This window comes from Palaemon carinicauda, chromosome 4, assembly GCF_036898095.1.
Source record: "Palaemon carinicauda isolate YSFRI2023 chromosome 4, ASM3689809v2, whole genome shotgun sequence".
NCBI classification, from domain to species: Eukaryota; Metazoa; Arthropoda; class Malacostraca; order Decapoda; family Palaemonidae; genus Palaemon; species Palaemon carinicauda.
In genome coordinates, this window is record NC_090728.1 from 101,528,611 (window position 1) to 101,543,629 (window position 15,019).

At 36.0% G+C, this 15,019-nt stretch overlaps 1 protein-coding gene and 1 pseudogene across 1 annotated transcript; both read left to right on the forward strand.

Annotated features, from left to right (window-relative positions):
• The first annotated feature begins 460 nt into the window (after positions 1 to 460).
• LOC137639584 (tissue alpha-L-fucosidase-like) lies at positions 461 to 5,086 on the forward strand. The gene is made up of 5 exons (XM_068371847.1): positions 461 to 581; positions 1,813 to 1,977; positions 2,773 to 3,018; positions 4,328 to 4,491; positions 4,896 to 5,086. Exons 1-5 carry the CDS (start codon positions 461 to 463, stop codon positions 4,938 to 4,940), a joined length of 741 nt encoding a protein of 246 aa, XP_068227948.1. The 3' UTR covers positions 4,941 to 5,086.
• Positions 4,948 to 9,043, forward strand: LOC137639585 (alpha-L-fucosidase-like; annotated as a pseudogene).
• Positions 9,044 to 15,019: the final 5,976 nt, after the last annotated feature.

Below are 15,019 nucleotides of genomic sequence, written 5' to 3' on the forward strand. Positions count from 1 at the left end.
TTGCACAGTCCCATCTTATACATCTGCACAGGTTCTGGGACGGGCTCAGGTTGTTCCCCATGACACCCGCAACAAGAGGGTGATGGACCTTAGTGCACATGATTACTGTGTTACATATGGCCGTACCCTGCTAATTAAAACAGCTCTGACCAAATTTGTACCACCATTCTTGAAAAAGGGTGCCTTTGTATTCTTCGCAATAGATAACACTTTTCAGAAAAGACTGCTGATAGAAAAAGAACCACCCTTAGAATGATTACTTCTGCATACCAGAAGGCAAAGGTTCCGGGAAAACCAGTTGCACGCCCCCTGAATGATAGTCGATGCCCAGTCTATCTATCACTCCATACAATGCAGATATGCTGTACTGTGACAAGCAAAAACCACAGTTTGCCAAAAGAACAAACCACCTTGTCACTAGCAAGGAAATCTCAGTATCCTACCAGATATTACAAATAGGATGGATTTCTGCTACTGTTTTATCCAGAATGGAAGCAAGGAAAACTTTGAGGAAAGTTCCAGGCTGTCTGAAAGCAAGCCACTGAACCAGGTTGGAGCCTTACCACTAACTCCTAAAGATGGTATGTGAAAGGTCAACCCTGCTACTGTGATCATGTAAGCAAGTCAATATATCTCTCTATGAAGTGACACTAGAGGAATACTTCAAGGTCAACCCACAACTGAAAGAGGTCTGTCTGAAGGCAAGTATAATGCAAAAAGTGAGAGGTTACCTCCTATCCTTGGAGCTCTGAAACAACGTGTCCTGATAGTCCATATCCAAACCAGAGTGTGGGGAGAGGTCAGTATTGCTCTGCAGGATCCTCATTTGGATCCCCTACAGAATGGATACCACAAGGGGTCCTATTGCCAGCTTAAACCAACAATGATAGATGCCCTTCGAGCTCCAAAGGCCATCATTGAGATGGTTAGCTGCCAATGAAAAACAGACTGTTCTTGTACCAAATGTTCTCACAGAACAAAGAACTTATCCTGCACTAATCTTCGTCAATGGGGCAGTGAGTATCAGAACGACGAAGACACACAGACCAAGTATGAAACTGTTAATGACAATGATGGTGAGGATATGTAAAGAATCTGGTTGCTTAAAAGATTGAAACCATTCTAACAACATGTAAGAAAAAGAATGGACATGGGCAGGATAAAGTTTTTCCGAGCTGTAGGTATAGAACATTCTTGCAGACGTTTGGTGTAGAGTTCAGCGAGCTTTACTACTGTGAAATCTTCTCCATCTATTACTAAATCAATTGTTAGGCCATCTTCTCCTGCTGCTTTGCCTCTTTTCAGGCCTTGTTGGTTTTTAATGGACACTTGACGTAGTGGAACGATCATGTCTGCTCACTTGAAAAATATTCAATAAAATGGGATATTTCAGTCAAATAAGTTTGTTGTTGAATCTAGCTTATTTATTTTGTTTACATTGGATTCCTTGGTCTTAAAAATTGTGATTTAGCGTTAAAATTTAGATGGAAACGTTGTTTTTCTAATCGCTTATAAAATAAGATTTCCAAAGATTTATAATCTTAATACTTTCCACAAAAATTTAGCGAAATTACATAGTGAAACTTATAAGCAAGATTGAACTGTTTAAAAGTAGGCAAAGTACAAAAATTAAATCTTGTTTCAATAAATTAAAAAAAGATAAGCCTAAACTAGTCTGGAAAGTGAATTTGCAAATTGCTTACATTACTATAAAAGAAAATTTAGCTATCAGTTTAGCAAGGGATTCTTACCAATTCTTCATACCCTATAGTAACGACGCAAATATTTTTCCGTCCCTTAATTTAATTCCAGCTTTGCTTCCCTTTGCGTTGGCAAAATATGAAGCAAACTGGGACTCCATAGACTCTCGCCCTCTTCCCCAGTGGTACGATGACGCTAAGATGGGAATCTTTCTTCATTGGGGAGTTTTCTCAGTTCCGTCTTTTGGATCAGAATGGTTTTGGTCATATTGGGAAGGTAAGTTACGTTTTGTTATGGTGTTACTCCTTAGTTTCATTATGGTTTAAAGGGCTGATGTGAGAAGTATCTCCAAGAATGGCATAGATTAACAATGATGCACATATGCATTGTTCGAGAATACCATTCTTCATCCGTCATTCTTATCAGTTCTATCCGACACTCTCACATTTTATGTACGAAGTCACTTATTTGATATATGGATAAAAATTTAATTATTATTTTCGTTATATAAGACACAAAATACCAATAAAAGTTATACTAAAATCTTCTCTTAATAAAAATAAATGATTGGCATAAATAATCACCTCCTAAATGAAGAGAAGACGTAATTTTTAACTTTACACAGCTTACGCTTTATAGCGTCTTGGTAAAAAATATTTTTATGCTTTCTATGTTCGACCTAAAGCAGAATACATGTATTCTACTTTTTACCAAAACTCGCTATAAGGCGTAAACTGCGTAAAGTTAAAAATTATATCTTATCTTCCTTTAAGAGGTGATTATCTATGGCAATCATTTATTTGTATTATTTCTTTCCGAAAACTAGATTTACTTCTTAAGCAAGAGAAGATTTTAATATAACTTATATTGGTATTTTGTGTCTTATATAACGATGGCAATGAAATTTTTATCCATATATCAAATAAGTGACTCTTTTGTAAGAGGAATTAGTCTGCATTTATTGGAGATCAATAATCTGATATAACTGGCTCCGTCTCTTTCAGTTAATCTTACTACATACACAGTTTTTATTCATAATATGACATCATTCTTTTAACATTATAATGGCAGGAGGCTCATCAGCATACGTGGATTTCATGAAGAAGAATTACAGACCGGATTTCACCTATGCTGATTTCGCTTCTCAGTTCACTGCTGAATTTTACGATCCCAATGAGTGGGCAGATATCTTCAAAGCTGCCGGAGCACGTTACTTGGTTCTCACGAGCAAACATCATGAAGGTTTCACCAACTGGCCTTCAAAGAACTCATGGAATTGGAACAGTATGGACGTTGGGCCTAAAAGGGACTTACTTGGTGAGTTGGATCTTTGATGTAGTCATAATGGAGAGATGGTTCAGCAGTCCCTTCGAACTACCACACCCTTTTGCAACATACTATCAAAGTTTTTTCCCAATCTTTTTCTCACATTTGCTACCCTCCTTACTTCACCTAATCTGTAAATCAAGTTATCTGTCATCTTAACATCATTCATGTTTTTTTTGAATACCGATAATACTCGACTTTTCCATTCTTACAATCTCTATATTAACATTTATTGATTTGTCATCTAAGCTTCAATTCAATCTCATAACCTTATAGTCATTCTCGACTTTTAGTTACTTATGATCACTTTGAAATTCTTTCACTTCTCCGTATAGTTTCTTCACTATCTCCAGTCAATAATGTAACATCTCTGCTTCATTCAAGGCTAACTTTTCTTTTACACCAGTTTTGACCTATACCTACCCTTCGTTCCGACTCCTTGCATCTCTCCGACCAAACAGATTTTAAACACCAGTCATTTCTCCCCCTACAAATTCTAATAAATGTTATAAATTAAAATGAGGCAATAAATTACCCATTTTTTAGAATGTAGCACTAGAAAGTTAAAAATTTCGTTAGGGTTAGCAAGTAGTTCAGTGCAGTCTGAAACTCTATTATAAGTTAGCACAAAGCCTGTTTTTTTTTCTTTTTTTTCCCGGCACCTTCAACAAATAATGCAGTCTTTTAAAGTCTAGACATTGTACACTTCTCTCATGTAACCGACGACACTGCATATACCACTCTCGTTATATTTTCTTTCCTCCAGTAGGATTTATTTATCTACAAAATTGCTTCAGTACAAATATATTGGCAAATTTAGTCAGAGGATTCCTTTGACTTTACCAATGGGGAAATCTAGTGGTTCAACCTGAGATGAATATAACGTATGTTAGGCCTGCCTTTCTATTCACTTGGCCAGCATTTTATATCTTACACAAATTAATATACTTTCAGTAACATCACCCAATAGATCACATCAAGTAAGTCTTAATATATCATCATATACTGTACATCTTTATCTTAAAGAAGCACGATGTAGGCCTATGTATACAGACATCTTTATCTTAAAGAAGCATGATGTAGAACTATGTATACAGACATCTTTATCTTAAAGAAGCATGATGTAAGCCTATGTATACAGACATCTTTATCTTAAAGAAGCATGATGTATATATAAGTTTATTATTGACATATATAAAAAATCTAAGATGTTAAAAGGCTGAATTATTGTATCATATTACAATTATATATGATTTCAAAACTCTAATCTTTTATTCCTTTCAATGATCTTGTTTTAAAGGTGATTTGGCCAATGCGGTGAGGACCAATGCTCCAGACATTCACTTAGGGGTGTATCACTCATTGTTTGAGTGGTACAATCCTCTTTATTTGCAAGACAAAAGTCGTGGATTCCAGAGCAACGATTTTATAAAGAGAAAAACCTACCCTGAACTCATTAACCTAGTAAGAATGCTTTGTGTTTGTAACATGAATAACTTTATGATATACAACTGGATAAGGTTCTTTCTCTTTCTGTTATGATAAACAATAGTCAACCAATTTCTTTCATACATTAACTTTTAGAAGAACTCCTTTTTGTTGGTCTGAAAATTGGTAGTAAACGTATTTTTTGACTTCTTTTCATTATCTTTAAATAATAATTAATGCTAGGATTTGACTGTTATGTATTCCAACTGCTAGACGAGGTAAAACTTTAGAAAAGACAATAGAGTGGAATTAAGCTATGTAAGCATCACTTACAATAATATTATGCCCTCACAAATATAAAGAACGAATATATTTTAGTAAATTATATTTTTGTAAAGTTGCTAGAAGGCAAACAAAAACATCAAAGTTATTTCTTTCAGGTAAACACCTACAAGCCAGAAGTAATTTGGTCCGACGGAGATTAGGAAGCTTATGATTGGTATTGGAATTCGACCGTCTTTTTATCTTGGCTTTTCAACTATTCGCCGGTCAAGGACACGATTGTCGTCAACGACCGTTGGGGGATTGGGACATCTTGCAAACACGGTTCATACTATTCATGTCAAGACCGTTACAGCCCAGTTTTGTACTACTTTTCTTTTATTATTATTATTATTATTATTATTATTAGCTAAGCTACAACCCTGAACTAGTGGGAAAAGCAGGATGCTATAAGCCCATGGGCTCCAACAAAGAAAAATAGCCCAGTGAGGAAAAGAAACTAGCAAATAAACAAACTTCAAGAGACGCAATAAACCATCAAAATAACACGTTTTAAGAACAGTAATAACATTAAATAGATCTTTCATAAATTAACCATATAAAGAAACTTATGTAATCTGTTCAACATGAAAACATTCGCAGCAAATTTGAACTTTTGAAGTTCCACCAATTCAACTACCTGATTAAGATCATTTCATAACTTGGTCACAGCTGGAATCAAACTTCTAGAATGCTATGTAGGCTAGTATTGAGCCTCATGATGGAGAAGGCATGACTAATAGAATTAACTGTATACCTAGTATTACGAACAGGGTGGTACTGTTCAGGAAGATCAGAATGCAAGGGATGATCAGAATTATTTGATATGTCAATAATAAAAAAAATATATATCAGATTTTCTAGTCTATGAAACAGGGATTTAAAGGTAGTGCCGTACTGACAGATTGCAGTGAAATCCAAATATTAGTACTTTTAATGATTTGAAAATATTAATTTTTATATTTTAGGAGTTTTGCAACCTCATAAGTGGGAGAATGCCATGACTATTGATAAAGCATCTTGAGGGTACAGGCGTAACGCTGCTGTTTCAGACTACCTAACTATACAGGAGCTCCTAAGTCAACTGACATCAACTGTCAGCTGTGGTGGTGAGTGTCATTCCTTCTACCATGGCATTTATTTCGTAAGATTTAGGAAAGTTTCAAAAAGAGTCATTCTAAAAGTCCTAAAGTACGCTCAAGACATCCTGGTTCCAAACTGATCACTCCGCAATATAAGTTTGCAGGCACTCTGTCCCTTAATATATAGGTGCAAAGCTTCTAAGCTTACAATTAATACTGTAATTATGCTTTATTTTCCTGTATCATAAACAACATTTTAATGAGAATCTTAATCTTTAATATCATCTCATTCTACCTTGAAATCAATTGGGATAATACCTTGTAGATATAAAAGCTGATAAAATGACAAAGGTGACTATTCTTCTTCTCTTACAAAAGGAAACCTGTTGGTCAACGTTGGACCAACACATGATGGCCGCATTCCTCCACTGATGGAAGAGCGTCTGCGTCAGTTGGGTTCTTGGCTGGATATCAATGGGGATGGAATACACGGATCCAGGCCCTGGAAAGTGCAGAATGACACTGGCACTCACGGCGTCTGGTACCACAACTATTTCAATTCTTATTCTAATATCTGTGGAACTACTTAAAACATGTCATAAAGATATGTTGAAGTTACATTTAATTCTAAAATCTCTAGCTGCATTCAATTCAAAATATGAAAATGAAACTTTAAGTACTGTGTGTATTTAATAGGTACACTGCCAATGGTGACAAGACTTATGCCATTGTTCTCCAGTGGCCTTCAGACAATACTTTAGTTCTGGGGTCTGCTACACCAACACAGCAAACGACAGTGAATATGCTTGGTTATAATGAACCATTGAAGGTAAAATATATATATATATGTATTTTTTTTCCTGCAAACATAACTCATAGAAGTGAGCTGGATGTAAAGGAAACATGAAGTACATGAAACAAAATAGATGGACGAATTCTGGGCTAAGGTTCAAGAAAAGGAGGAGAAAGGATCAAATGGAGACTTTTCAAAATTCATGGTATCAGCAGTGAATGTTTGTGGTTGCAGGGGTGTAGGAAGAGGGACTGTAATAGAAAGAGGTAGAATGAGGAAATAAAATGCTTAATAAGATAAAACCAATTAATTGAGGTGCAATTTCTTTATAAACGGACAAGTGTAAGAATACAAGATGAAAAGATAGGTTATTCAAAAATAAATCAACTGAGAAAAGGATAACAATAAAAAAAACGAAGGGGGAAAGGGGAATAGGAACTTCAGGGAGGAAAGTGTTCTATTAAAGGGAAGTATATGCAGAGAAATAAGATTAATGGACAAATCAATATCACTGTAAAAGATAGAATTAGAGAGATATTATCAGATGTGAATACAGTGTTGGGTCTATGGAATGGTCATTTTGAAGATTTTTTTATTTTTTTCAACGTAGAGGATAGAAGCGGGGCTTATCTGAGTGAGACAAGACTTGAAAATTTAGTCTAATGCTGAGAATGACACCTTTAATTGATGTGTTGTTTAAAAGTGGGATACTGCATTATGTCAGTGATTTTGTGGTTGATAGGCTGACCATAGTTTGTAAGGTAGGTTTAGCTGATGGAAAAGTGAAAAAAAAAGGACCGGATAATAGGAGTAATTGTTTCATTATAATAGGTTTAAGGGGATAAAGGGAACTGTAAGGACATTGAGGGCATACTGTTACTTAATATACCATGGAAGTTTTATGGTATGCTTTTCACAAAGAAAGTAAGAGGTGACAGAATGACTGATAGGGGATGAAAAATGTTGTGCCTAGACAAAAAAAAAAAAAAAAAAAAAAAAAAGGGTGTGAAGATCAAGTGTTTGTTATGAAACAGTTATATGAGAAATCTGTAAGTAAAGGAAAACAGAACTTTGAAATACATGTGATATACCTAAAGAAAGTGTATTACAGAATGGACGAAGAGAGCAATGTGGAAAGTGTTTGGAATGCTTGGTAAACATAATAGGTAGTTAAGAGGAATTGAAATTTTTCTAATGGAAATAAAACATGTGTTAAAGTATATAGGGAGGAGAGTGGCTGATTTGTTATGAAAGTGAGTCTGAAACAATGTTGCATAAAGAATTCAGAGCATTCTGTATTTCTATGAATGGTGTAGTGCTAGATATAGTTGCTATGTTAGGTAATACGGAAATTAGTTGTGAATAGAATATGGAGTGGGTGATATTTGAAGATGATTTTCCGCTGATTGAAGGGTGAAGGGAAAATTTGGAACCTGAAAATTTAGTTCAAAGCTCTGAGCAAGCGTAAGGTAATGAGAGTAACTGGAAACAAGGAAAATGTAATGAATGCTAGTATCTTTGGTGGAAGAGTACTAGTGGTTGATTGAAATAAAAACTGTAACTAAATATAACTGATCATAGCAAAATGAGAGAAGAGGTGTCACAAAATAGATGCCAAAATTATAGCAGGATATGGGCCAAGGATTCATAAAAGATTTGGATTGTCTGTGAGGAGCAAGGTGAGATTCAATAAATAAAAGTTGAACCAACTCTCTTTTATGAAAGTGTAGGGGAAGCATTAACTGCGAATAAAACAAAACTATAATGTGCTGAGATGAAATGTTTACATAGTATATGTGGTGCAAAAATATTTTATAAGATAAGAGGAATCCCTAGAAAGGGTTAGAAAGATGATGTAAATACCCAATTGGAAAGGAAAGTTTTTGATATCCAGGAGGCAGAAGAGTACTTTCAATATAGGGCTGAATGGCCCTGTTTGTGTAAATTATTACTTGTTACTGGTAAACTTTTTGTATAGGTTTATGAAGCAGATAATGATGTGGTAGTTTTACTGCACCGGGATTTATCGATAACTCAGCATTTAAAGTATCAAAATGGTAGTGACTAGTCAGTTTTTCTTATGTGTGTACGCGTGCATATGTGTTCAGATAAAGCCTTAGTTGCTACTCCTCCCTACAAGTTTAAGGGTGACTGTGGCTCAAGACCGTGGGCTGTGGTAGTTAAGCACGAGTGTCCATATGCACTCGAATATACAAATGCTAACTTATATAATAATTAATACTGTTTATTTTCTTTTATCCCCCAGTTTGCAGCCCAGACTCCTGATATGGAAGTGACCTTCCCTGACATGTCGAAAGTCACCAGTCAGTGGGCTTGGGTGCTGGAGCTAACTGGAGTTACTCCGGCATAGCTACATTATCCTAAGGATGTGTTGAACCTAAGAGTATGAGTAAGGAATTTCTCCTGAAAATAGAAATAATAAATATCTGATGTTTACAATTGTACTTGAAATTTTCCAATAAACTTAATGATATTATCTTTGGCTGATAGTTCTGTAAGGAACAATAAATTTTATGTAACAAAATTATGAGGTTTAAGTACATAGTCGTTTAGGTAAATATATGATACATTAAGTACTAGCGAAAGTGAAATTCGCTATGAGAAATGGATGAGTGCTGGGTAGTTTGGTATTTTTCTCTGTTTGTTTAGTGGGGGCTGCGGCATAATAACTTACATATCGGTCTCTTAAAATGTGAAGTCTCTCTCTCTCTCTCTCTCTCTCTCTCTCTCTCTCTCTCTCACACACACACTTTAAGTACATTGTTTACATCTGGGAGACTGATGTCGAGTAACTGCGCATGCGTTGCCTGCATTCGCTTTGGCCAGCTTTTCTGTTTTTTGTATGACGTAATCCTTACCTGACTTATTTTTAACCAATTAGGAGCTTCCAAATATTTATGCCCAAGTTCCTGGATGTTGTTTTACAACAGCCATTTTTTCCCACCCTTCCCTTTAGTTTGAGCTAAACCACCTTCACATTAAGACGTCTCCAAGAGGGAACTTAGGGAAGTACAATCTATTTCGAAATTTAGTGTAATTTGATCTATGTCGGCCCCCGGCAATTGATTATGATGGAAATGCTCTCTCCGTTCAGTGTAAAGCTATTGTTACTCATGTGAAATTAAAAAAAAAAAATAACCGCGAAATAATGCCTCAAAGGTCCGATTCGGACTTAATTTTTCGGGAAGACCAGCACATTTCTACTGCAAAGCTACTGAAAAAAGAAAAAAAAAAAAAACGTTGGTGTCAATCATAAGGTAAGGAATTATTTGTGATTTACTTTTTTATAATGTAAGGATTTATTTGTGATTTACTTTACTTTACTTACTTACTTACTTTGATGGCTGCTTTTCCGGTCCCATACAGCAGGGGAACCCCACTCTCTACAGCCAGGACCTCCACTGTCGTTTTATCTTGTTCGTTTAGAGTATTTATCGTTTCAGATTACGCATTGTTCATTTACTGTTAAATCATCACTGTTGTGAGACTGTTTAAATAAGAAAGTCTTCAGTTTCCTCTTGAAAGCCTTAATGTCTTCAATCATTCGAATGTTTCATGGGAGCTTATTATATAGTCGTGGGGCCGCATATTTAAAGGCTCTGGAGCCTAAAGTTGACATATATCTACTATGCATTTCAGACCCCGTGTTATACTGTTTTTTCGCAAATATCTTCTATAGGCATTCGGACAATGGATCTCCGTACGTCATGGAGATCCATTGTCCGAATGCCTACTCGGCTCTCGCCAACTTATGCTTGAAAGCCAAGAGTAATCTCATATGAAACACACTTGGCATCGCAGTGTAGTGTCATAAATTAGCGGACTGTGTCAAAGAAGCTGTGCCAAAATATCACACTGATCCCGTTGTTTGTATAGAAGATATTTGCGAAAAACAGTATAACACGGGGTCTGAAATGCATAGTAGGTTCCAACAGTTTGAAGCCATCTGTAACTATTCTCTTGTTGACACGCTTTGTTGGCTGCGCAATATGTAGCAATTCTCTTAAGTATTTTGGACGCCCGGTTCTGATGACTTGGTGGGTTATTGTACATATTTTAAATTCAAATCTCGCTTTAATCGGCAGCCAGTGTAAATTGATTAGTATAGGGGTGATCCTTTCTCTAGGTGGAACACCTTTTATCAGTCTTGCTCCTCTGTTTATTATGTTTTGTAATTTCTTAAGTTGCACTTTTGGGGGCTCCGGGGGCTTGTCCCCCTACTAGGGGTTGTGACCTGGGAACTACTAGGTTAGGTTAGGTTGGTTGGTTATGTTCTGTACCCTTTTACAAATCTCAAAAGTGTTAAATAATCCCGTTTTGGCCTGTATTCAGCAACTTACATGAACCATATATTTCCCAACTGGTTATCTTGTGCGTATTTTGCATTTCTGACCGTTATTATTGCTGCAAATCACTCGTTTATGACATTTCCCGACCAAAAAAAAAACCCGGTTTCCCACTGAGGTCCTCCATAATTGTCTTTATATAAGGGGGTCCAAAAACTCATGAACGGTTGGTTTGCCCCAATAATCATGGTCAGATTTGCATAAAACACAAGATAGCGAGTAGGAAAAAACCAAAAGTGGGCTTTAAACTATATGCAGATGATACTCAGTTCTACCTTTCAATTTTAAAAACACAAGATACAAAGAAGAAAATTGTTGAGATAATGACTGAAATAAAAATATGGATGCAGAGGAAAAAGCTTGAATTAAATTATGATAAAACAGAATGTATGTTTTTTGTCACAAAGGTGGCTTTGAAGAATTACCAGTTAATTGAAAGTATAAAAATTGGTGACGCTGATGTTAGGATTGTGCCTGTTGTGAAAAATTTGGGTGTACTGATAGATTGTAATTTGACAATGAGTGATCAAATAGTTAACACAGTGAAAGTGTGTAATTATCATCTGAGAAACATAGCATTTATTAGAAAATATTTAACAGAGGGCAGTATAAAAATTTTAGTGATGAGTCATGTAATATCAAGGCTTGATTATTGTAATTCTCTATACTATAAATTGCCCAATACACTACTAAGAAAACTTCAAAATGTGCAAAACCGGTCGGCTAGTCTGATAAAAGGCATTAAACTTCGGGAGAGAATAACCCCTGCATTGATCGATCTACATTGGTTACCTGTTAAAGCTAGAATTGAATTTAAGATTTGTTTGTTGACTCACAAAGCACATACAAGAGATAAGCCTAAATATCTTCGTGATTGCTTGGTCCCCTACCCTCAAGCTACTAGCGCTGCTGTAAGAGTTAGACATGCTGATGACCCATATAGACTATTCGAAATTAGTGTGAATCATGCAATAGGAGGAAGAACTTTTTGTTATGCTGCACCGAGACTCTTCAACGACCTTCCACTTGATGTCAAGAATAGCAAAAATGTGGCAGCTTTCAAGAAAAACCTGAAGACTTATCTCTTTGGAAAGTGTTATAATAGTGATCTGAAAACTATTAAGCCTGAATACAAATGCTAGCGAATAACTGAAAAGATACAGAGCAAAACATAAACTGGAAAGAAATTATTTTCACACACCAAGGCCCACCTGAACAGACTTTTAGTGTCTGATGGAGGGCGAGAAATAAACCCCTAAAAGTAAAAGTAAAGAAAAATATATGGCTCATGTATTTGGCTAGAAATTAAAGTATCATATATTTACGGTCGTTTGAATTATGCCGTTTTTTCTTCAAGAGTGAATTGCATTGTCCAGTGAATGGGGTTGGGCACTTACACTTTAGAAAGTGACCAATCAAGATATGACGTCGGAAGTTTGCTATATACTGACAAAGTAGGTATATACTAATCATTATAAAAAAAGGAATTACTGTAAAATGATATTTCAGAAAGTATTGTATTATTATTGTGCATTTTCTGGTTCCAATGGCATTTATCTTTCTTGTAATTTATCACTTGAATTGTGCCCAGTCATACAGAATGGGCAAAACAATGGCTTAACACATGCCTAAATATAGCGAGGGAAAAAAAAATAGAGGCCCCGCTTCGAAAGATGGATTATTGTACGAATCAGGATATGCAAAAGAAATAAGAAATTTATGGGCTGGGCTAGGAAATGACGGGTTGTGGTTGCCTATGTGGTAACGTTTCTGACTGGTGATCGCCAGACTGGGGTTCGAATCCCGCTCTAACTCGCTAGTTCCTTTGGTTGCTGTAACTTCACCATCCTTGTGAGCTAAGGGTGGGGTGTTCTGACGGATCCTATAGATGTATCTGCTAAGTCATCAGTAGCCATTGCCTGGCCCTCCTTGGTCCTGGCTTAGGTGGAGAGGGGACTTAGGTGCTGATCATGGGGTCATTCTCAAGGCTATTGTCCTACTTGATAGGGCAATGTCACTGTCCTTTGCCTTTGTCGTTCCCGAGGGGCCTTTAAAGCCTTTGAATGCCATTGAAACGATTAATATACAGATTACAATATCTTCAGACTAACTGTGATGAGAGATAATCTGATAGGAGGTATAAAGCTGTCCGTGGCCGGAGGAGTGAGTCATTCATCTCTATTAGGCAATTGAAACGAGGAAAATAACGAAAATACAAGAACGAGCATCGTAAGATAAGATTAGGGTCGTATGAATAAAATTACATAGCCCTCCCATATTTATTGCATTTTCGTGAAAATATTAATTCATAATCCGTAAATCTAATAGGATCAGTACAAACAGCAAACATTTATGAAATGCTTCTATAATTATTGACACATCAATATGAAGAATCGATTCATATTTCTACAGCAAATGAAATGTCGTGACACACTGGATTAATACAATAGTTAGCATCTGTTATGAAATTTTGTAATAAATATCAAAGTAATATTTATAAAGTAATAGGATATGTAAAGGGTAAGAACTTTCGACTATCCCAGTCTTTATTTGTGGTTCAATATTCCTTTAGTCGTGAGCAACCATATAAACAAGTACATATTATTAAAAGAAAGAATAGCATTATTCTGATTCAGCATATTACCTTGAAAATATCACCCTCGCTACTTTATTCCCACTGACCGACAGCTCCCAATCTACCCCACTCCAACACACACTAGTCCCTCCAGCTTATCTCCCTATAGTTGAATCATATTATCATTTTGCTTTTTCTTAATATCATATTTCCTCAGTTAATTCTATTATTACTATACATACGTTTTAACTTCTATTCAAACACTATTCTATTTCTTATTTCCCTCTTAGATATGTAGTGAAAGGATTTGCATATCGCCATGATCAAGCAAGGATGTACTAGGCAGGGCCACCCATTCTAGGTAGGTTTGCTGTGATCGATCAGACTAAAGTCTCCCACCATCATCAATCCACAGAGGCCAGTGTGGTGATGATAATGGCCAAATACCAGGCATGACTAAGGACATGTCTGAGGCCTATGTCCTGCATTGGAGTAGAAACAGTTTATTGTTGATGTATAACGCACACACATACATAGACACTCACGCACACACACACATGAAGCCATTATCTGATACAGATTGGCTGTTGGAGATTGATGGAAATAAAATTGTTGGAGAAAAAGGTCCCGGGAAATGCTGCAGGAAAATTGGATGTTGGAGATTTTCGTTGGAGACTGGTGGCGTAGAGAAAGAGTGTTGAAAGATATTGTAGTGTTGGAGAGAAAAAAGGCACTAGCTGGGTATTGAAGATAGATTTGTAAGTGTTGGAGAATATGTTGGAGATTCTGTTATTAATATAATCATCGTATAATTCAAACTTTAAAGAATGCCATTATGAAAAAAATAAATCGATCAATAAGGATAAAAATGAGAGAGAGAGAGAGAGAGAGAGAGAGAGAGAGAGAGAGAGAGAGAGAGAGAGATCAAGCAAGTAATGGTCCGGTCCGATCTAGCGACAGTATTCTACGCGCTTGGTTAAAATCTATTTGAATTCTCTCTCTCTCTCTCTCTCTCTCTCTCTCTCTCTCTCTCTCTCTCTCTCTCTCTCTCTCGTATTTTTATCATTATTGATCGATTTATTTTTTCATAATGGCATTCTTTAAAGGTTGAATTTTTTTTTAAGGAAGACATTAATGCCATGAGTTCTGTAACAAGTATAAAAAACGTTTAAAAAATCACATCAAATTGCTAATACTTTCACGTAATTTATTTTCAAATCTGAAGATCTACGTTCGTGTTTTCAAGAAATTAAGCTTCGCATGTTATCATTTAACTCATAGCAATAGTACGTACATTGTTAATTTACTTATTTTTAAAGGAAAACGTGTGAATATTTACGTAGATAAAACCAGCCCGCTGTATATCTAGGCCTAGACCTATGCTCGCCCACGACTAACGTTGTCATGGCAACTCTCGTATGGGCGT